Raw genomic sequence first — 21,747 nt, forward strand, 5'->3', positions numbered from 1 at the left:
GCCCCATGTCAGGCTCTGTGCTGACCGCTCGGGAGCCCGGAACCTGCTTCAGATCTTGTGTCTCCCGCTCTCTCGGACCCTGCCCTGCTCAAGCTCTATCTCAAAAATAAATGTTAAAAAAAAAAAGGGGGGGGCGCCTGGGTGGCTCAGTTGGTTAAGCGTCTGACTTCAGCTCAGGTCATGATCTCGCAGTTTGTGGGTTTGAGCCCCGCGTCAGGCTCTGTGCTATTAGCTCAGAGCCTGGAGCCTGCTTTGGATTCATTCTGTGTCTCCCTCTCTCTCTGCCCGTCCCCAACTTGCACTCTTTCTCTCTCAAAAATAAACAAACATTAAAAAAAAATAATAAGTAAATAAATGTTAAAAAAAAATTCTTTTTAAAGTCACTCTTGATTTCGGCTCACGTCACGACCTCATGGTTCGAGTGTCTAAGCACCATGTAGGGACTCCATGCTGGCAGTGCAGAGCCTACTTGGGATTCTCCGAACTTAAAAAGACACCAAAACCGTCACTTCAAGGGAAACAAGTGACCGTATTTGTCGCCAATGGTAAATTCAAGCTTTTAAGCAAAAAATTAAAAACCTCAAAACTTGCTTGACCGTTTCCTGCCTGATAGCCAGCACTTCTCTGATGAAATCGCTGTTAACGAATGTGACCTTTCGATATTTTTTAATGAAATGTGCCAACAGCTGTTAGAGCAGCAAACTTGGTATACGCCATTATTTCCAAGTAACCAAGACATGAGGTCACGAAATCGTGCAGCGGGGAAAGGACACTTTCAAAGCGCAAGATGGGCCAGTGGTGTTTCGTGTAACAGTATGAAAAGCTCCTTAACGTGGTTTCAGATACCACACTGTAATTACTCTCTAAGAAATTACCCCCGGTTGGGGTGCCCGGCAGGGGGGCGGGGGGGGGCCTCAGTCCTGACCTAGAGCAACCAGAAGAATCACACACGATCAGTACAATGAAAACAGTGAACAATACACACAGACACACAGACACCCACTTGCGACACGTCAATGCTTGGGTGTAATCACAGACCTCATGTTGCCAGGTCAACCCCTGCAAATGGCACTTCACATGTGACAGAAAATATGCACGTGGACAGAGGTGCAGGATTAGCAAGCCAAGGACCACAGGTGGCGTACGAATTTATAGTCGGTTTAAACTTACAACACACTTCAAGTTCCTATTTATGACAGTGGTGTCTTTGACAAAATTACCGGATATTAAAAATGTGCGAAACTAAATGCCACGTGGCACCCTGGGTCGGACCCGGAAACAGTGTAGAAAACTTCCACGGAAAACCAAGAACACCATTGGTCACTTAGCACATTTCTGCAACATCTTTGCAAACTTTTCTGTAAGTATAAAAACTATTCAAAAACAAAGCGTAGCTTATAAAAGTGCACAAAATACTTGCGTGCGTGTCAAGCACATTATGTTTTGAAGTAACGTTTCCCAATATGAATGCCCTTTGCTGTTGGAAGGTGCTGGGGCCGGAAACTGAACCAGACAACTCACACGTGCGGTGCTGTCCCATGCAGTCCTGAAATCCATCATCCCAGGCTCCTTCTAAACGTTGATGGGGTCCCCTACACTGGTGACCCAGAATACCTCCCAAACTTCCACAGCAGCTCCCCACAGGGCAGCGTCACTGTTGAAACAATGTATCCCGGATGTTCCTTATGCAAGAGGCACTGGTTAGTAGGAAGATCTTAGTCCTACACTGCCTACAATTTCATGTTTAAGGTTAAAAGTCTAATGCCCAACATTACTTTTTCTGAACAGCCATCCAGCTGGACAAGACAAGCGACCCGGCGGCAGACCGTTCTGTGGTGTCCCCTCGCTGCAGTCACGTCCGAGCCGACCACGACGAAGGCAGCTCCGGCCCCATCAGACCACAGCAGTGGATTTACAAGGTCACCAAGTCAGGGCCCATTTCAAGCGCCCAGCAGGCGGGGGCCATGGTGGGCGGCTGTCCCCCTGCACAGGGTAGGTGTGAGGCTCCACCATCATGACGTGTCCCACTGGACAACAGATGTGACAGATGGGAGCCCTGTGTGACTGCTAGATGGGCCTGGCACCTGAAAGGGTACTTCAAGGTCAGCTCCGGCCTTCTGTGTGGCAGCACTCGGGAGCCCGCCGCGGGCTGACCGGACAAGGAACCACGTGGACACATACACAGTCACCACCATATCAAATTTATTATTCCAATGGCACTAATACAGCTGGGGGTGCTCACGGTGACACTGCACAAAGTTTCCTGCCTTCTAGCTTCTGTCCAAAGATAAAGGTCTACCCGCTTGTTCCTTCCCCCTTTCTGGGGGAAAATCCACTACGGGCCATTTACCCAAATAAACCTCTTAATGCGTTTGTTTTTTTTTTTTTTTTTTTGGACATTTGAGTTTCTGAAATGGAAAAAAAAAAAAACTGTTGAGCGTCCCATCCCGCCTCCCCCACCCCCACCGGCCAAATAAGTCCCTGCTGCCAGGGCATTTCTGTTGCCTCTGATATCCTGAAATAAATATCGAAAGAAACGGCATCGAGTGTTCACGTTGAGTGATGGCACAGAGTGGGCCCCAGAACCCGTCAGGCGGAGCGTCACTGTGGACAGTCTCGAGGTGTCATGGAGAACGCGAGGGCTTACGTGGTCGATCGTCAGCCGGGTGCGGGGGCTGTGCGGAGTCCCACCCGGGAGGGCGGGCTGCAGGGAGGGCGGCCTACAACTTGTCCAGGAAGTTGTCCAGGGCTGGGATGCCTTCCTTCAGGCCCTTGCGCTTGCGTGTCTCGGCTACCACCTGGCTGGGGCGGCTGGTGTTGTCGAAGGGATCCCCGGGCAGGATCTGCCAGTGGTCGAAGACGCACTGGGGGAAGGCCTGGCCACCGGTGTTGGACCTCAGGTCAGCAGTGAAGCCTGCGGGAAGGGACAGGGCTCACTGGCGGGCTCGGGAGACCAGGCTCCTGCTGCCACCGTGGCAACGCCCGGGAGGAGACACTGGGCACGTGGAGATCAGAGTCCAGTCACCCCGACCGAGTCACGCTAACGTTAACGCTACCCTGTTATCTCGCCTCGGCCCTGCACCAAGACCGCTCGCTAGTAAGGGACACAGTGTTGGCCACTCGGGGGCCTCCCTCTGCCCACCCACAGTACGGACCCGAGCTACTTGCTGCTGGCTTCCATCTTGGCCCCAGGTTACCCACCCAAGTCGTCTCCCCCTGCAAATTCACCACGTCCACGTGATGAGCAGACCACGTGATCCCCCACAAGCGTGCCGTGCCCACCTCCAACGGGCAATAGTTTGCAGACCCCATCAATGTCTCATCGGACCGGCTCTAGGCCTCGCTGGAGGCAAAACCGGCCACGCCCTCGACCAGGCTGCCTGGAACTGGCCAGCAGTGGGTGAGGCTGCACTGGGCCGGCACTTACCGAAGGACTCGTTCACAGGCAGGTAGGCCTTCACGACAAACATGGGGGTGCCGGCCACCTGGGACTCCTCGAAGACGTGACCCCGCTTTCTGTTCAGGACACCATAGATGCCACCAACCACTTGTTCCGGACACTGTCAGGAAACAATGACTGTTCTTAGCAGCTGTCGAGCAAGACAAGACCCAAGAACAGTCGAAGGACCCGGCCCCCCTACCTGGATCTCCACAAGGTAGATCGGCTCCATGAGACGGGGCTGGGCGGTCAACACGCTGGCATAGAGACAGCGCCGGGCAGTGGGGATGATCTGGCCGCCACCGCGGTGGATGGCGTCCGCGTGCAAGGTCACGTCGTGGACGTCGAAGCGCACGCCCCGCATGTTCTCCTCGCACAGGGCTCCCTGCACAAAAGGGCGTGACCGCCATCAAGGTCCTGGGCCCGCTGCAGCCTTCTCCTCCAGAAAAGGTAATACAGCTCTACGCCAAGGCCCCCAGGGGCCCCCCAAGACCAAAGTGTCACGTCCTACCCAACTCAGCCTCCCTAGGACGCTCTTCCCAGGATGCAAGACCCTGAGCCCTTCACCCTCACGGAACACGGCCCCCCAACCCCCCAGCAGGTGTGAGTCTCCTGCCTGTCCGAGAACCCCACAGGTAACTGGTCCATCGTGAGCCGGACTCTCGAGTGGCCCCCTCACCTCTTTGGTGGCCCACTGGAAGCCAGCTACCACGCTGTCCTTGATCTCGTTGAGGTACTGCACACCCTTGGTGATGTCGGTGAGGACGTTGGGGCCGGTGCCGTCGGGCCCAAAGCACCAGATCTTGCGGGCCTCTGCCACGTCCCACTCGTACTTCTCGGCCAGATAGCGGGCCCGCTGCTTGAGCTCCTGGCGGGCGGACACCTCGCCCTTGTCAATGTCCTCGGCCAGGCCGTCGGGGAAAGGCCGCGCCTTCATGTACAGCCGGTTGTGCTTGTTCGGGGACTTGGACAGGCAGAGCACGTTCGACTCCTCGCTGACCGTCTCCCGATAGGACACCACAGGGTCGGATTTCTGCAAAAGTCGTGAGGAGGTCAGGCCAGCCCCAGCAATCAGTGACCACCCAAGAAACACGTTCAGAGGCTCCTCCTGATAGGACCCCTGAGTGTCACACACACACAGATCCAAGTTCAGTTCCTTGCCAAAGCAGGGAATGAAAACCAGAGCACCCAGAAGCCAGGGTGACTACGGTAACCTAACCGTCTGCCACCTTCGGAATCTCCAGTTAGAAACAGCTTTTAAAAAGCAGAACCCTCACGCTCCACTGTATGCCTCGCACAGCAGACATATGCTACCGGTTTCCTAACCGCACAACTTCTCCGCCAGGAACACGTCAAGGGAAGAGGACGGAGGACCCCGCAGAGTGGAGCCTGAACCCTGGACTCGGTAACCTCTACTTGCCTGCCGTGTACTGGGGACAGCAGGCCTCGGGCCAGGTGAGCCCGGGGCGGGGCCAAGCCTCACCTTGATGGGAATACACGCGTGGTCCTCCTCCAGGTCCTTCAGACAGATCTCTAGGTGCAGCTCGCCAGCCCCCGCGATGATGTGCTCCCCTGACTCCTCGATGATGCACTACAACGGATGGAGGGTCAGCCCCCGGCCCTGACCCCAGGACACTCGGAACCCAGGAAGTTCCAGACCGACAGGTGGAAAGCAGGCTCCAGAAGCCCTCTAGCTGGAGAAGGCGGCCTCCTGGACCCGGGGTTTTCAGGGAACTCCGGGCTCACGGGAAGCAAGAGCTCCCAGGTGCTTTCCCAGGTGCTCTTGCTGTTCCCACCGTTAACCTTCCCCAATGGCCTGCTGCACGGCCAAGCCGGAGAGCTCTAAGCAGCCTACAGAAAAGAGCGGGGACCCCCAACGAGCAACCAACACTGCTGCACGGCAGCACGGCAGCTCGGCAGGGGAGGTGTGCACACACCTGACCTTCCAAGTATCCGCAAGTCCCCGGCACGGTGTTCGGCTCCGCCACAGCTAAACCACGAACTAACCACCCCCGGAGGAGCGCTGCCCCCGGCCAGGACACCCACCCACCTGCACCATGGGGTCCGACTTGGCCAGGCGTTTCAAGCCCTCCACTAGCTTGGGCAGGTCGGCCGGATTCTTGGCCTCCACGGCGACCCGGACAACGGGGCTCACGCTGAACTTCATCACCCGCATGTTGTGGGCATGCTCGAAGGTGGTGATGGTGCCAGTCTTCACCAGGAACTGGTCCACGCCCACCAGGCCCACGATGTTCCCACAAGGCACATCTTCGATAGGCTCCACGTAACGGCCCATCATCAGGATTGTTCTGGGGGAGACAGACCATCAGTGCGCCAGATCCCCTCCTTCTGGGTCCTGTGGCCCACCACCCCCAGCCTCAAATGGCGGTGTCATTCCCCCCACCCCGGGACCCAAAGCCCTGGCCTCAGTTACAGTTGACAGTCGCTGAGGCCTCTTGCACACCCACGTGCTCATTCCTACCTCCCGTTTAGGCCTCCACACCCAGCCCAGGGCGGACAGGGGCGTCAAAAACACCTGAGAACCCGAGGCAGGCGGGGTGTGGGGGCCCCAGCAGCTGGTGGGCTGGCGGAGCCGGCCCTTCCCAACACCTGTAACCGCAGAGCTGGGAGACAGACCGTCACCAGGGGCCTCCTCTGGAGTCCGTGCCGGCCCTCCAGGTACGCGACCAAACTTTGGCCACCACCTCAAACTTGTGGCACGTGTGTGTCCGAGTCAGAATACATCTCTGCCCACCGCTTCCCAGCGCGCCCAGGTAAGCCCGTCAGCTTTGACGGTTCCTTTACCCTCTCGGGGCCGCGCCACCTTCTGTCGCCCATGAGGGGCGGGGGGTGGCACGGACCAGTCTGGAACATCCCAAGAACTGCCAGGCACCTCACCTCTGGATGGGCTTCAGGTACAGGTCCTCCTTCTTCCCAGGTGTGTAGTTGGGTCCCATGATCCTGACCTTTAGGCCAGTGGACACCAGCCCCGAGAATACGCGGCCGAAGGCATAGAATCGACCTTTGTCGGAGGTCGGCACCATCTTGGAAATGTACATCATCAGGGGGCCTTTGGGGTCACAGCTTTTGATGCCTGAGGTGTCAAACAAGAATCCCCAGAGGGGAACGTGTGATCTCCTCAAAGCCCACCGTCCAGGATCCCGCGACCGGAACCGTCCTACCACACGGCCCCAGGCTGCGCTCCCACCCGGGACTGCAGGTGAACCTCACGTACCCATGGCCGCCTCGTCGTCCGGGGGCCCCTCGTACAGGAGCTCACAGCGGTACTTCTGGGCCGTCACGGGGGAAGGCAGGTGGATGGTGATCATCTGCAGCAGGGCGTCCCCAGCAGGCAGCCAGCGGCGCATCACAGCCTACGAGAAGGAACGGGAGGCTCAGGGACACCCCTGCCCTCGCGACCCTGAGCCCCGAGTGGCTCTAAAACACGCTCAGGTGCTGGGCTGCCCCTCCCAGAGAGCCTCCAACACCGCGGGTCTCCCGTCCACCCTACAGGTGGTGGGGCTGTGGCTCACGGACTAGGGGGCCGGGCCGGCAGCCGCCCCCCCCCCCACCGCCTGCCCACAGTCACCTTCAAAAGTGGTTTGCCTTCTTTGTCTTTGTCTTCGCTGTCCAACTTGATGTCCAGCTTTTCAATCAGCTTGGCAGTCTCCTCCTTCTTGAAATTCATGATCGCAACGAATACCTAACGTGGCAAAAACAACACAGCGCGTTTGGGAACGTGCTGGGAAGCCTGAAGCTCCTTCCTGCCCCGGCCCACAGTGAGGGCAGTGCTCCAAAGTCCCCGCAGCCCAGCACTGAGGGCCTGGCCCAATGCAGCTCTCAGGAAAAGCAGAACACGCTGTCACAAAACACAAATCCGCTCTGACTTACGCGCCACGAACGTGTTCAAATTCACGCTCCGTTCACTAAACCAGCAAAGCCCCAAGCTCGTCTCCTCTCCCCTACCTCTAAACCCTCCGCCAGGGAGGCGGACTCCCCTCTACCTAGGAATCTGTAGCTGGCTTGTCAGGGTGCAGCCCCAGGGGCCGAACCTCTACCACTGTGCCCTCACCCTCCTCCAGCAGCCGCCCTCCAACCCGGCTGTGCCCAGCCCCAGAGCATCCTGTCACCCACCACAGCAGGTCAGGGAACAGCTCCTCGGGACAGGCCCAAGGACAGCCCAGGAGACGCACATCCACAAAGCGCTCAGCCGCTCACCTTAAAGATAGGGTCCAAGATGAGCTGGCAGAACGTCCGCGGCAGCTTCTTGCCATCAGGACTGGTGGCGGACTTGCTGAACTTGCCGTTGGCTGGATCAAAATACCTGGCGGACGAGACCCAACTCAACCGTGGTAGGACCAGGAGAGACCCGAGGGGCCAGGGAATCAGTGGTGCAGAAGGAGCCCGCTCAGCCCCCTCCCCGCCGCCACCACCACCCGTGGACCCCCGCCCCAGGCCCGCAGGGATGCCGCAGACGCCCCTGCTCCTCACACGTGGCGCTCACCGGTCACCCCACAGCTTCTTCATCATGTCCTCCACTTTCTTGGCCCGCTCAGCAGGTCCCAGCTGGCCCTCGCCCTTGGCGGCAAACTTGGCCACGTACATCTCTGCAAACTGCTTCAGGGTGAAGGCCCAACCGTGGAGTCCCGACCCAAAGCCCACAGTCCCGAGTACAGGGTCGATCTGCAAGGGCAAAGGCAAGAGAAAGCTGTAAACAGAAACAGACGGAAAACAAAGTCCCCGGGCGCGGTGGGCCTCAGACATCAGATTTCTTCAATAGCCATCAGGTCAAAGTGAAGAAATTTCAGTCATCATTGACAAGACCCAGCTCTGCTCATCCCCTGGGGGCGGGGGGACCACTAACCCTGAGGGCACGGTCTGCAAGCAGAGCAAACTACCCCACCGCTTCCCCAAAAGAAGTTAGTTTCAAAAACGGTCCAACCCCATTCTCGGTCGCCCTAACGTTTCTGGCAAGCCCGCTCTCAGAACCACCAAGAATCCCCAAGGGACCCCAGACTCGCAACAGTGCTTCCGAGGGCCAGCACCTCCCCCCGCCCAGGAACAGTCACAGCCCCTCCAGGATGAAGAGGACTGTGGCTCCCCCAACAACACGTGAGATAAAAATACTGGGAACACCGAGGCGGACGGCGAGCTAGCCGAGGAACCCTGCGTTTCACCGGGCAAGCGACATACCATGATGTTGCCCATGGGGCCGCTCTCGCCCTCCCCATAGGTGGAGATGATGACGTTGACGTTCTCCACGATGCGCTGGAAGGTCTGGTAGAGCTCCTCAGGCTCCAGCTGCAGCTCGAGCAGGGCGCGGTCCATCTTGTTCATCATCAGCACCGGCTTGATGCGCTCGGCAATGGCCTGCCGCAGCACCGTCTCCGTCTGCACACACACACCTGGGGACAGGTGGCTCCATCAGCCAGGGGCAGGACAGCCCCACGCCCCAAACCACACGTGAGGGAACCCGCTACTTACCAGACACACAGTCCACCACCACCAAGGCACCGTCGGTGACACGGAGGGCGGCGGTCACCTCCGAGGAGAAGTCTACGTGCCCAGGTGAGTCGATGAGGTTGATGAGAAAGCCGGAGCCATCCTTGCTCTGCTTGATAAAGTTCAAGTCGTTCTCCGAAAGCTCATAGAAAAGGGAGATAGCCCTGAAGAGATCAGGACAAGTTGGGGTGGAGAACAGACTCATCTCCACTGTCCTCCCCGTGACCCCTAGAGTAAGCCCAGCTTCATGGGCAAGGAGAGTCAGCAGGGCTTTCTTCAATTGCTATGGGCCTCTGGGGTCACTTAGCGACTGGGGTTCAAATCTAGAAAGAACGCTGAAATTTCTTTCCTCTCCCCAGAGGCTTTAGACTCCCCTCGCCGAAGCCATCGCCCTCCGCGGAGCAGGCCCACCTCCCTACTACCAGCTGTAAAGACCAGCTCCTTGGAGCCTACCCGTCCAGCCCCCTCATCCTGGCTCAACACCCTGGACTCTAAACCTGGACCAGGTGACCCCAGACCACCTTTCACCCTTGCCCCCATCCACTCCCAACTAAAAGGAGCCTCAGGACCAACAAGCCAGGCGAGTCTCGCGAGTTACCGACGAAAGACAAACGGCGGTTACGGTCAGTTTGCTTGGGTGTCACCGTGGTCGGCTGTGGCTAGAGAAGTCACTGGGGACGCCCTACGCAAGCGGGCTGTTTGACAGCATCCCGACCGCCCAGGAGCACGCTCCCAGACTTCTCCAGGCAGTGCCCCAAGAGCCCCTCGGCCTGGAAACGGGGACGCCCAGGGGCAAGCCCCCTCCCTCCCCAAGACTCCCCACCCCCGACACCAGCCAACCACCCCTGGGCCTCTCTGGTGGCGGCAGCTTCCCCTCACCAGACCGAACCCCCCCCCCCAACTCGTCGTTCAAAAACCCAGCCCCCGGGGTGTTCAAATCCTCCCCCAGCAGCCTCGGGAACAAGCCGGGGCCTGCTGTCTGGGCCCCCCACCCGCAGGACCTGGGTGAGCACCTCCCCTCCCCTCTGCAGAGGGGGCACCAGGGCTCACGTTGACTTAATGGTGATGCATCGCTCCTGCTCGTCCTTCCGGGTGTCGGTGAAGCGGGTCTCCCCAGCGCGGGCAGAGGCGATGATACCAGCCTTGCACACCAGCGAGTCCGTCAGCGTGGACTTGCCGTGGTCCACGTGGGCGATGACGGACATGTTTCGGATGTTGGCCTTCTTGTCCATGATGGCCCGGATCTGATCTACTGTGAAGTTCACCTGGGGGGGGGAGGGGGAGGCTCAGGCCAAGCCAGGACGGCCTTGGGACTTCAATTGATCGACTGCCAGGCGACGGCCAGTCCAGGGGTGGCCTGGACCTGGGACAGCCCCAGCTACCACCCGGAACGGCCCTTTGCGGACACCCTCTTATTAAAGACGCCACCTGTCCCATCTCGGAAGCACCAGATCCCACTTGTCACTTAGAAGCAACAATCCAGATCGAGGGCCGGGGAAAAAGCCCACAAGTGACGGGATACACCTGTCGGGGGGCCGCGACAGCTCCGTCAAGCGTAAGGGAGAGTCAATACTCCCACCGAGAACCCCAGCCCTGTAACCGCAGGAGTCCTCCCCAGCGTCCCCCAAAGGGTGTCTTTGAGACCCAAGGTCACCCTGCACCTGGGGGTCAGACCGGGCCACCCACCCCAGGGGGGTTTCCACCCACGCCTCCCCCGGGGGTGCGGACAGCTGGCACAGCCCCAGCGACGCGCCAGCCTCCGTTTCCCCGCTCCCCTGTCAGCCTTTCACGGTTTGGACGCGCGGGGAGGACAAGACGCCGGACCAACGTCACACAGCGTTAAGAGAAGAGCTTTTTCAAGAGGTCCTCGGCTCCCCGTTTTCCCACCTCGCTACCACCCGCGGCACCCGACGGAACACCAACTCCAGCTCGCGACCCGCGGGTTACATAAGGCGGCTCCCCTCGCCCCGCTCCACACGGCGCCCGCCATTACAGCATCTGCCACATCATCATACCCCCCTCCCCCCCCCCGCCGCTCCGACTCTGCCCCAGCTCCCAGCCGGGCCCGGGGTCCCGGGAGGCGGCGGCGCCCCTGGAAGCGCGGAAGGGGCTCGGCGAACGGCGCGACGCGCAGATATGGCGGCGGCCGCTTCCCCGACCCGAGGCCCGCCGGCGCCGCCATGTCTCCTCCAGGTCTGGGCGGCCCCGGCGCCCCAGACCCGGGAGCGCCGGTCCCGCGGAGGCCCCGCCGCCGTTCCAGGCCACCAGCCGGACAGCGTTGCTCACCATGGTGGCGGATGGCGGTGGATTCTCCCAGGCAGATCCGAGCGGGGCGAGTCGCGCCAAGGATGGCGGCGACGACGGCGGAAGAGAACGTTGACGTCAACACCCGACCTTTTATAGGCAGAAGCCGGTTGGGCGGGTCATCTGACCGCGCTGCGGGGGCGGGGCGAGAAGAAACGCCCTGCGCAGGCGCAAGGAAGCGCTCCTCCGGTTAACCCTCTAGACGCTGGTGCGGCTGCCGGAGTTCCCGGGGGCGGTGGTCTACTGGGGCTGGGTGCCAGCCTCCGGAATGCGATATTCGGGTGCAAAAAGCGCAGAGCACCGTTTTAGCTGAGACTATTAATCGGAGTAACGATATCAGCTTGCGAAATGCCAAGCACTTCTGTTAAAAGCCCTTTGCAATGTGGGAAGTGTCTGTGGATTGTACCAAAGTCAATGTTCTGGTTTTGCTCTTATGTAAGATGATCCCACTGGGAGAAGGTGGAGGACGGATACTCGGGACCTCTCTGTACTATTTTTGCGACTACCTGTCTATAATTATTTCAAAATAAAAACCTTGTTTGAAGGCACGTACTAATCACTGATTTATCCCCCAAAGATAGATTGGTTTTTATCTATACCATGGGCAATGGGCTAGGTGTAGTCGCCATAGCAATAAACGAAACACCTCACTAATTGCACCACTGTACCCGTTCTTACAGTAGGCACTCGGATTTTTCTGTGCCTCCTTTTCTTCATCTGTCAAATGGGGTGATCGCTGAGGGAGAGTAAGGTTAAATACATTCGAAGGGATTAGCACCGTGCCTGACACAGCACTCAATGTAGCTATTTTAATTAGCTATCATTGCTATTAATACAACGTTTATTTCAGGGGCATAGTTTGCCACTTCTCAGGCATGGGGCTCAACGCTTTCCAGGTGTAATCTCATTTTCGACTTCATTTCCTCTCTAGCGGGAGGTACACAAGACTATTTTGCATTTGTGTCCTAATCTGACCCTAAGAAGCTATTGCAGTTCAGATCTTTGGCTCGAGGGAACAAACTGGCATTCCATTCGGTATCTTTATTCTTTATATAGAGCCAAGCCCAATGCCTGGTACATAGTAGACCCTTAGTAAGTATTCCTTATGTCATCCCCAAATGATATTCCCGTTAGCACAAAGAAACCCCTGAGGTAAATCTTCCCCTACACTCGTGCTCTCAAAAGGACTGCACTGCTTTTCCTCAGATAAGCACCTGCAAAAGGCAATGCAAATTGGAATCTGAACTCCGAGCCTGTGCACTCCTTCCCACAAATGCTTTGCGCATTTTGCTTTGTAAAGCTCTGTCCAGTCGTTGATTGCATTTACCCTCGGGGTTATTTCGGGGTCTTTGAACACCTACAGCTGTGTTCATGACACGTTTTGATGTTAATTTTACAAATTAACATCAAATTTACAAACATGCAAATTTACAAATATGCATGCGCCATTTGAAGTAGAGGGGTATCAGGTTTCCATTCTTTTTTTTTTTTTTTACATTTATTTATTTTTGAAAGAGAGAGGGAGACAGAGATAGAGCACAATTGGGGGAGGAGCAGAGAGAAAAGGAGACGGAGAATCCAAAGCGGGCTCTAGGCTGTCAGCACAGAGCCCGGCGCGGGGCTTGAATTCACAGACCGTGAGATCATGACCTGAGCTGAAGCCGGACGCTCAACCGACTGAGCCACCCGGGCGCCCCTCAGGTTTCCCGTTCTTAGTTAATTTCTATCTTAAATGTGTTGCGCGCCCACTGTGTCCTGGGCTCCGTGTTAGACACTTCGCAGCACTTCCTTTCAAATTAAGGCATCTCAGAGATGAAAAGCAAAGGTTTTCGTTAAGAGGGGGTTCAATTTGCTCTCACGTGAGCAGAATGCTTATTACGAAAACTGAGCGTAAACTGAATAAGCCGGGGAGAGTTTAACGAGAATAGTGAGATTGAAGTCCTTCCCTCCGCTGCTACTCTTCGTGGGGACGTGTTCAGCCCCACAGCTGCCGGAATGGGACCAGGTACACGCACGGTACCTGTCCCCACCGCTATTCCCAGACCCACGTTCAGCAGAAGCCTGGGGAAGGTACCGGGCTTCAGCAGAGAGCAAAAGCAGCTCCAGCCAGGTTCAGGGTCTGCAGTAATAAATACAGGCCGAGGTAAAGGGCGGGGAAGAACCAGGAGAAAAAAGTCGCCTCTGCAGGGAGTCTCAGCTGCGCATGCGCCAGCCAAGAACTCTGTACCTCCGGGAGGCGACGGCAGCGGCCCCTGCTGACCAGCACCCGCCATTGCACGCCCCTCGTATCTGCCTTTTGATGCACTTGGAGCGTTTATGGAACGCCGGCCACCGCCCTTGAAATCAGTGAATTCGCATAATCTCCCTCACACCCTGGGCTTTGGCTGAGCTCCTTTGTGCAGGAGATAGTTGAGGCTCAGAGAAGTTAGAGGATTCGATCGGAGTCTCACAGCAGATGAGAGAAGAAACCAGCGACTCACAAAGTCACGGTTTGCTGGTGTATTCGTACAACCGAAGGTTCTTCAAGCCTCAGGAAGGGAGGCCGTCCTGCCACCTGCCACCACGTGGATGGACCCGGAGGACACTATGCGCAGTGACAGAAGCCAGACACAGACACGTCCTGCGTGACCCCACTCGCAGGAGGTCCCTAGAGGAGTCCAGTCCACAGAGACAGAGAGTGGATGGTGGGAGCCCCTGGGGGAGGGCGGGGTGCCCAGGGGGTGGGGAGCCAGTGTTTCATGGGGACAGAGTCTCCGTTTGGGGAGATGGAAAGTTCTGGAGACGACGACAGAGGTGGCTGCACAACAGTGTGAGTGTGCCTGACGCCGCTGAGCTGTGCACTTGGAAATAGCCGAGAGGGTGAATTTTATGTTATGTGTATTTTACGACCATAACAAAAAAATGAGTTGAATCAGGGAGCAACTCTGCCCCACTACTATTGCCTGGATGGGTTTCAGATGTGGTTCAACGGAAGCCAGACATCATGAGTTTAAATTCTTTTTTTGTTTATTTATTTTTGAGAGTGAGGGCGGGGGAGGGGGTGGATGCAAGCAGGGGAAGGGCAGAGAGAGAGGGAGACAGAGAATCCCACAAGAAGACAGCCGTCCACAAGTCCACAAGAGGGGCCTCGGGAAAACCAGCCCTGTCGATGCCTCGATTGCGGGCTTCTAGCCTCCACCACTGGGGGACAATCAATATCTGGGTTTTTTTTTTTTAATTTTTATTTATTTTTGAGACCGCGCGCATGCACACAAGCTGGAGAGGGGCAGGGAGAGGGGGACAGAGGATCCAAAGTAGGCTCTGCGCTGACAGCAGAGTCCCACAAGGGGCTCGAATTCATGATTGCGAGCCCATGACCTGAGCTAAAGTCAGAGGTTCAACCGACTGAGCCACCCAGGTGCCCCCGTACCTGTTGTTCAAGCCCTGCCGTGTGTGGTGTTTTGTTATTAAGCCACAGCAAACGAATCCAGCTCCCATTATGGGACAGAAACACTAGGCTCCACGTTCCAACTATTCCTTCTACGAATATTTATTAGCACCTAATACTTATCCGGCAGGGCTGGAACCAGGATTAGGAAAGCGGACGGTTTCCCTTGGGCACAAAATTTAAGAGCACTCCAAAAACCTCGGCCGCACCGTCAGTGCAGAGCCCGATGCGGGGCTCGAACCCACGACAGGACCAGAGTCACAGATCTTTCCCCTTGCCTCGGGGTCCAGCATGGCTCTTCCGTGGGTCGTTCTGCTAGAGGCCCGTGTGGAACCAGCCTTGGGGAGAAAGCACGCATGCTGCTCTCCGGGGAGAGTCGTGCAGTTTCAGGGGAGTCTGGCGAGGCCAACCGGTGAGAACAGCAGCGCCAGGGCAACGCTGATGTCCAAGGTCCCTGAACAAGGCTCTAAGGAAAAGACAGACTTGCTTCTCCCCTCCAGAGGGGTTTTGCCATGGGAGCTGTAAAGCCCCAGTTTACCAAGGCTTAAACCGACAATCCGACCATCCCGGAGGACAAGTAAAGGTGACAGTCTGGTCTGGGGCTCCCAACATGCCCTTAGGGACTTGATTAGAGCCCTAGGCAAACCGTTTTGCCTTTCTTTGCTTTTAAGCTGCTCCTGGGACCTCCAGCCCAGGCTTTCCAGGGGCCCCACCCCTCCCCACCCACAAAGACACCCATCAGCTGTGCGGCCTGGCTCCACCTTATTTGCCTGGAATTCTTCACCTCCCTCAGACCGGGAGCTCCCGGGTTTCCTGGTTGTCTCCAGGGACAAAGCGTCCCTGCCTTCGGGGAGCTGATTGGCTGGTGGAGGAAACAGTCAATCAAATATTTGCACAAATTGAACCTTTCAAGTTGGGTGGGAAGGAGAGAGAGAGAAACCGAGCAAAGGAGAGGGCAGAACAGGGCAGGGGTATGATCTAGCCTGGGGAATCAGGGAGGGCTGCCTGGAGGAGGTGACTCTTAAACTGCTCCAGGAAAGATGAGAAAGTGTTCAATGAGCCAAAGTGGAGAGTGTGGTCCAGGGAGGGGGAAGAGCAAATCCAAAGGCCCTGAGGTGGCAGGCACAAGGGAAGAAACAATGAAAGTCAAGTGGCTCTCTACCTATTCGACTTCTCACACACATGGGAGGGAGCAAGTCGGTGGCTTTAGCTGGCCTGCCCGGGGCATGACTCCAGGACAGCAGAAATGGCTACCTTTTTCTTAAAGGGCCAAGTAGAAAGCATTTCAGCTTTTTGGGCCACAGGGCTTCTCACCTCTGCTGCGTCACCACCACAGACACCCTACACGAATGGGCGCGGCTGTGTGCCAATAAAACTTTATTGATGGATGCTAAAATTTGACGTTCATACAACTTTCGAAAGACATGAAATATAGGGGCACCTGGGTGGCTCTGTCGGTCCAAGGGTCCGACTTCGGCTCAGGCCACGATCTCAGGGTTCGTGAGTTCGAGCCCCACGTCGGGCTCTGTGCTGACAGCTCAGGGCCTGGAGCCTGTTTCCGATTCCGTGTCTCCCTCTCTCTGCCCCTGACCCACTCGCATTCTGTCTCTGTCTCTCTCAAAAATAAAAAAACATTAAAAAAATTAAAAATAAAATAAAATAAAATACAGATTGTGACCAGAAGTGCCCCCATGTCTCTTCCAGTCGCCGCCACCCCAAAGAAACCACCATTCTGTTTTCTAACCACATAGATGGGGGGGGTTGCTCTTTGTGAATTTCGGGCATGTTGAATCACGCAATGTGGCCTCTTCTCAATGCTGTATTTTTCTTTTGAGACCCCGGCACAATGGATTCGCCCGTTTCACTGTTGGTGGGCATCTGGGCCGTTTCCAGTTTGGGGCAGTTTCGACTCACGCTGCTATGGAACATTCTAGCGCATGTCCCCACAGCATTTCTGTTGGGGACATACCTTGGAGTGGAATTGCTGAGTCATACAACCATGCCTGATTTCAGCTTCAGTGGACGCGTCCTTTTACCAAAGTGCAAACCAGGACGATTTTGAAAGTAAAAGGGATCCTGATTTAATTATACCAGGATGATGGTTGTAAACCAGGCCGGTCCGGGGACCCTGGGGTGCATGGATCCCCCAGAGAATAAGGGAGCATATGAGTAGAGACCCCAGTGAGAAGAACCCCTGATGTATGGGGCAATTCTGTCCCCCGCGGAACGCTGGGCCGTGTCTGGGGGACATCTGTACTTGTCACAACTAGGAGGGCTCCTGGGAGCAAGTGGGCGGGGACCGGGGATTCTCAACACCCCACAGTGCCCAGGATGGCCCCACTTTAGAGAATGATCGGGTCCTGAATGTTGTTCACGGTGTTGAGAGTGAGAAAAAAAAACCTACATGCGATCTTTTTGTTTTGTTTTATTTTAATAACGTGCTCTAGGGGCGCCTGGCTGGGTCACTCAGAACATGTGATTTTTTTTTTTTTTTATTTTTACCTTGGTGTTTAATGTTTATTTTTGAGAGAGAGAGACAGAGAGAGAGAGCGGGGGCGGGGCAGAGAGAGAGGGAGACACAGAATCGGAAGCAGGCTCCAGGCTCTGAGCTGTCAGCATAGGGCCCGATGCAGGGCTCGAACCCACAGTCAGATCATGACCTGAGCCGAAGTTAGACACCCAACCAACTGAGCCACCCAGGCGCCCCTAAGAGCATGTGATTCTTGATCTCGGGGTCGTGGGTTCTAGTCCCACACTGGGCGTAGAGATTGCTATAAATAAATACATACATACGTACGTAGATAAGTACATAAATAAATACATAAATAAATAAAATGCTCTCCATTTTTCTAGTGTGAATGATATTCATCTACCCTGCACATATCTAGTGGGTACCTCCTGTCTGCCAGACATTGACTGAGGAGCTGGGGACACAGGACAATTGTCCCTATCCTGGTGGGGCTTATGTTCTAATGGGACTGGCAGGGAGAAGCATGAATAAATGAATACAGTGTATGGTTATGTCAGATGGCGAGAATGCTAGGAAGGAAGGTGAAATAGAGTTAGGGGCTGGGAGGAGTGGGGACAGATGGTAATACACACTTTATATGTTTAAGGAGATAGCAGAGATCTGAAGATCAGGGAGAGAGCAATATGGGAGCCTGGGGGAAAGGCATTCCAGGTGGGAAGAACATGTGCAAAGGCCCTGGGGCAGAACCATGGCCTGGAGTGTTGAAGGAATGGTAAGGAGGCCCTGTGCCTGGAGCAGAGTGAGGGAGAGGGTGAGAGGGAGGAGGGGAAGGGAGAGGAGGGAGGGGATAGGGCAGGTCGTGCAGGGCCTTGGGGGCCCCTGGGAGGATTTGAGTTTTTACCGCCAGTGATTCTGGAGCCCTGGAGGGCTGTGGGCACAGGAGGGCAGGACCTGACTCGGGTGCTCACGGGTGCCCTCTGGCGGCCACTGCGGGGAGGACGGACTGTTGGGGGGGGGGGCGGGGAGGGAGAGCAGACAGCAGTAGGTAGTGTGCTGGTCCAGGCAGGAGATGATGGGGGCTGAGGAATGGGTCAGGAGATGTGGTCGGGCTGCACATTGGAGTATTATTATGCCTTAAAGAGGAGTGAAGTTCTGACACATACACGGTGTGGATGGGCCTAAAAAACAGTGCTCAGGGGCACCAGGGTGGCTCAGTGGGTAAATCATTCAACTCTTGATTTTGTCTCAGATCAGATCTCACGGTTTGTGGGTTCAAGCCCCCCATTGGGCTCCGTGCTGACAGCTCAGAGCCTGGAACCTGCTTCAGGTTCTGTGTCTCCCTCTCTCTCTGCCCCTCCCCTGCTTGCGCTGTCTCTCTCTCTCTCTCTCAAAATAAACATTAAAGAAAATATGATGCTCAGTGACACAATCGACGTAAAGTTCATATAGCGTATGATTCACTTTATAAGAAATGTCCAGAACAGACAAATCCATTGAGACAGAAAGTGAGTCTCTCCGGGATTTCTTTTTTGGGGACCTAGAAATGTTTTAAAATCAAATATGGGGGCGCCTGGGTGGCTCAGTCGGTTAAGCGTCTGACTCCGGCTCAGGTCATGATCTCGCGGTCCGTGAGTTCAAGCCCTGCATCAGGCTCTGTGCTGATGGCTTAGAGCCTGGAGCCTGCTTCGGATGCTGTGTCTCCCTCTCTCTCTCTGCCCCTTCCCCACTTGTGCTCTGTATCTCTCTCTCTCAAAAATAAATAAAATGTAAAAAAAAATTTTTTTTAATTAGAATAAGATGATATCAGAACTCACTATTCACATAAACACCTTGATTCTATGTATTTCACTCCATCCCCTCTGCCCCCACCCTGGTCCAGGACGGCATCATCACTTCGCTGGGTGACCGCACTCACCTCCTCCCTGCTCTCCTGCCTCCACTCGTGCCCCCCACAATCCATTTTTCACAGCTGTCAGAAGGATCTTTGTAAGCACAAATCCTACCTTACCCCACGTGCTAGTTACTTTTCTGTGTCCCCTTTCACTGGGCCGTGGCGCCATATTTTGCCCAACATGATTCTGGACGTTTCTGTGAAAGTGTTTTCGGATGAGATTAACACTTAAGGCAGTGGACTGTTTTTGTGTTTGTGCTAAGCAGGCCCCTGCCAAGCAGGTCCCAGTCCGGGACACGCAGCGTACCTGTAAAATACGTATATAATGTACGTGTTGCCGTCAACATCTCAAGATCCTTCTTTTTTTTTTTTTTAATTTTTTTAATGTTTGTTTATTTTTAACAGAGAGAGCATGAGTGGGGGAGGGGCAGAGAGAGAGGGAGACACAGAATCCGAAGCAGGTTCCAGGCTCTGAGCTGTCAGCACAGAGCCCGACGCGGGGCTCGAACTCACAGACTGAGAGATCATGACCCGAGCAGAGGTCGGACGCTCAACCGACTGAGCCACCCAGGCGCCCCTCAAGATCCTTCTTTTTGCTTCAGCCTCCCTAGAATATTGCCTTCACCCTCATAGCCCAAGATGGTGCACCACGTGTCCACATTGCATCCAATAGGAAGAGGGAGAGAGGAAAAGGGAAAGGAAGTGTACATATCATTACTCTCATTGGCCAGAATTTAGTCACATGACCACGCCTAGCTGTAAGGGTACCTGGGAAACGTAGTCTTTATTCTGGGAGGCTGTGCCCAGCTTACAATAGGAAGTCCTATTACTGACAGAGAACAGACACGGGGGCACAATTCATCGTTACCACCCTGTGATACTGCTAAGAATTCTGTGAGCCTTGCCACCTCTTGGAACACCCAGCACAAATTTTTCTGCAAATCACGCATTTCCTAATTTACCAGTGCAGAGCTTGGGACGTATGCTAGAATTCATCTCTGCGGAATATATTCCTTTTTTTTTTTTTAATTTTTTTTTCAACGTTTATTTATTTTTGGGACAGAGAGAGACAGAGCATGAACGGGGGAGGGGCAGAGAGAGAGGGAGACACAGAATCGGAAACAGGCTCCAGGCTCCGAGCCATCAGCCCAGAGCCCGACGCGGGGCTCGAACTCACGGACCGCGAGATCGTGACCTGGCTGAAGTCGGACGCCTAACCGACTGCGCCACCCAGGGGCCCCCGGAATATATTCCTAAAAGTGAAATTGTCGGGTCAAATTGTATGGCTACTTTTAATTTTTAATAATGACACGAATGTCTAGGGGCACTTGGGTGGCTCAGTTGGCTAAGTATCCGACTCTTGGTTTCAGCTCAGGTCATGATCTCACAGTTGTGACGGTCGTGAGATTGAGCCCCCTGTCAGGCTCCACGCTGAGCTGACAGCACAGAGCCTGACTCAGGGCTCTAACCCCCGAACCGGGAGATCATGACCCCAAGCCAAAATAAAAAGTCGGACGCTCAATCGACTGAGCCGCCGGGGGTGGGGGTGGGGGTGGGGGTGGGGGGCTAGGCCCTTAGGAAAAAAAGAAAACAACTTTTTACTTTGAAATAATTATGGATTCATAGGAAGTTGCAAAGATAGGACAGAGAGGTCCCCTGTGCCCTTCACCCAGGCCCCTCCCTACGGTGGCATCTAATGCAACTACACTACAGAAGCCAGGAAGGGGACGTTGGTATAATGTGTGTGTAGCTTTGTGTCATTGGTGTATACAATCTCATAACCACCACTGTCACCAAAATACAGACCTATTCCATTCCTCCAAACATCTTCCTTTTGCTATCCCTTTTCTGTCTCCCCTACTCCGCTCCCCATGGCCCAGCCCTCAGGCTGTTCCACTAATCTCTGTTCCGGTTCTCCAATTTTGACAGTTTGAGAATGCTGTATAAATGGAATCACACGGTGTGTAACACTTTGAGATCGGCTCCCCCCCCCCCCGCCCCCGCCACGTAGCATAATGCCTTTGAGATTATTTTGTCCTTTCTCGATTAGTGGTGTAAGAATACATCACAATTCTAGGGGTGCCTGCTGGCATCCGTCGGTTAAGTGTCTGATTTTGGCTCAGGTCATGATCTCACAGTTTGTGAGTTTGAGCCCCGCGCCAGGCTGTGTGCTGACGGTGTGGGGCCTGCTGGGGGGGGGGTTCTCCTTTTTCCTCTCTCTGCTTCTCCCCGGCTTGCATTTTCTCTCTCAAGACAAATAAATAAAAACTTGAGAAAGGCAAAGATAATTTTTTTCTTTTTTATAGTTAAAAAAATGCGTGAAAAAATATACATAACACAAAATTCACGCTCAATTCTATTCCATCAGTCAATATGTCTGTGCAGAGGCCAGCACCACACTGTTTTAATCACATAGCTTTATAGAAATTTTGAAATCAGGAAATGTGAGTCCTCAAATTCATTCTTTTCTTTTTTCTTTTTTTTTTTTTTTTAAGATTGTATTGGCTATTTGGGGTCGCTTGTGATTCAACACTAATTTTAGGATGGGTTTTTCTATCTCTGTAGAAAAGTTGTTGGGAGTTAAACAGGGACTGCATTGAATCTGGAGAGCAATCATTTTGGAGCATATTGAAATCTTAATAATATGAAGTCGGGCATGCAAGGAATGGGAGAAAATATTTGCAAATCATATATCTGATGGAGGGTTAGTGTCC

The 21,747-nt window shown here is 54.9% G+C and overlaps 1 protein-coding gene and 1 non-coding gene across 2 annotated transcripts; both read right to left on the reverse strand.

Annotated features, from left to right (window-relative positions):
* Positions 1 to 2,180: 2,180 nt before the first annotated feature.
* EEF2 (eukaryotic translation elongation factor 2) lies at positions 2,181 to 11,334 on the reverse strand. Its single transcript, XM_047095025.1, has 15 exons — positions 11,228 to 11,334; positions 9,992 to 10,206; positions 8,924 to 9,105; positions 8,633 to 8,844; positions 7,944 to 8,122; positions 7,658 to 7,763; positions 7,029 to 7,142; positions 6,675 to 6,813; positions 6,338 to 6,533; positions 5,490 to 5,748; positions 4,923 to 5,030; positions 4,119 to 4,472; positions 3,642 to 3,824; positions 3,428 to 3,560; positions 2,181 to 2,914 (listed from the first exon to the last, which is right to left on the reverse strand). The coding sequence occupies exons 1-15, from the start codon at positions 11,228 to 11,230 to the stop codon at positions 2,721 to 2,723; spliced, it is 2,577 nt and encodes an 858-aa protein (XP_046950981.1). The 5' UTR covers positions 11,231 to 11,334; the 3' UTR covers positions 2,181 to 2,720.
* Positions 8,194 to 8,258, reverse strand: LOC124525253 (small nucleolar RNA SNORD37). The gene has a single exon (XR_006965460.1). It is a non-coding gene; the product is annotated as a small nucleolar RNA SNORD37 (small nucleolar RNA).
* Positions 11,335 to 21,747: the final 10,413 nt, after the last annotated feature.

Source organism: Lynx rufus, unplaced genomic scaffold, assembly GCF_022079265.1.
Source record: "Lynx rufus isolate CCGP_SWC_20201006 ecotype Redwood Valley unplaced genomic scaffold, mLynRuf1.p SCAF_4, whole genome shotgun sequence".
NCBI lineage: Eukaryota > Metazoa > Chordata > Mammalia > Carnivora > Felidae > Lynx > Lynx rufus.

Excerpts from the sequence above, each read along its gene's own strand:
- EEF2 (XM_047095025.1), bottom strand. Across the intron at positions 6,534-6,674 it reads GGACGACGAGGCGGCCATGG|GCATCAAAAGCTGTGACCCC; the intron begins GTACGTGAGGTT and ends TTGACACCTCAG. Across the intron at positions 3,561-3,641 it reads TCTACCTTGTGGAGATCCAG|TGTCCGGAACAAGTGGTTGG; the intron begins GTAGGGGGGCCG and ends GTTTCCTGACAG.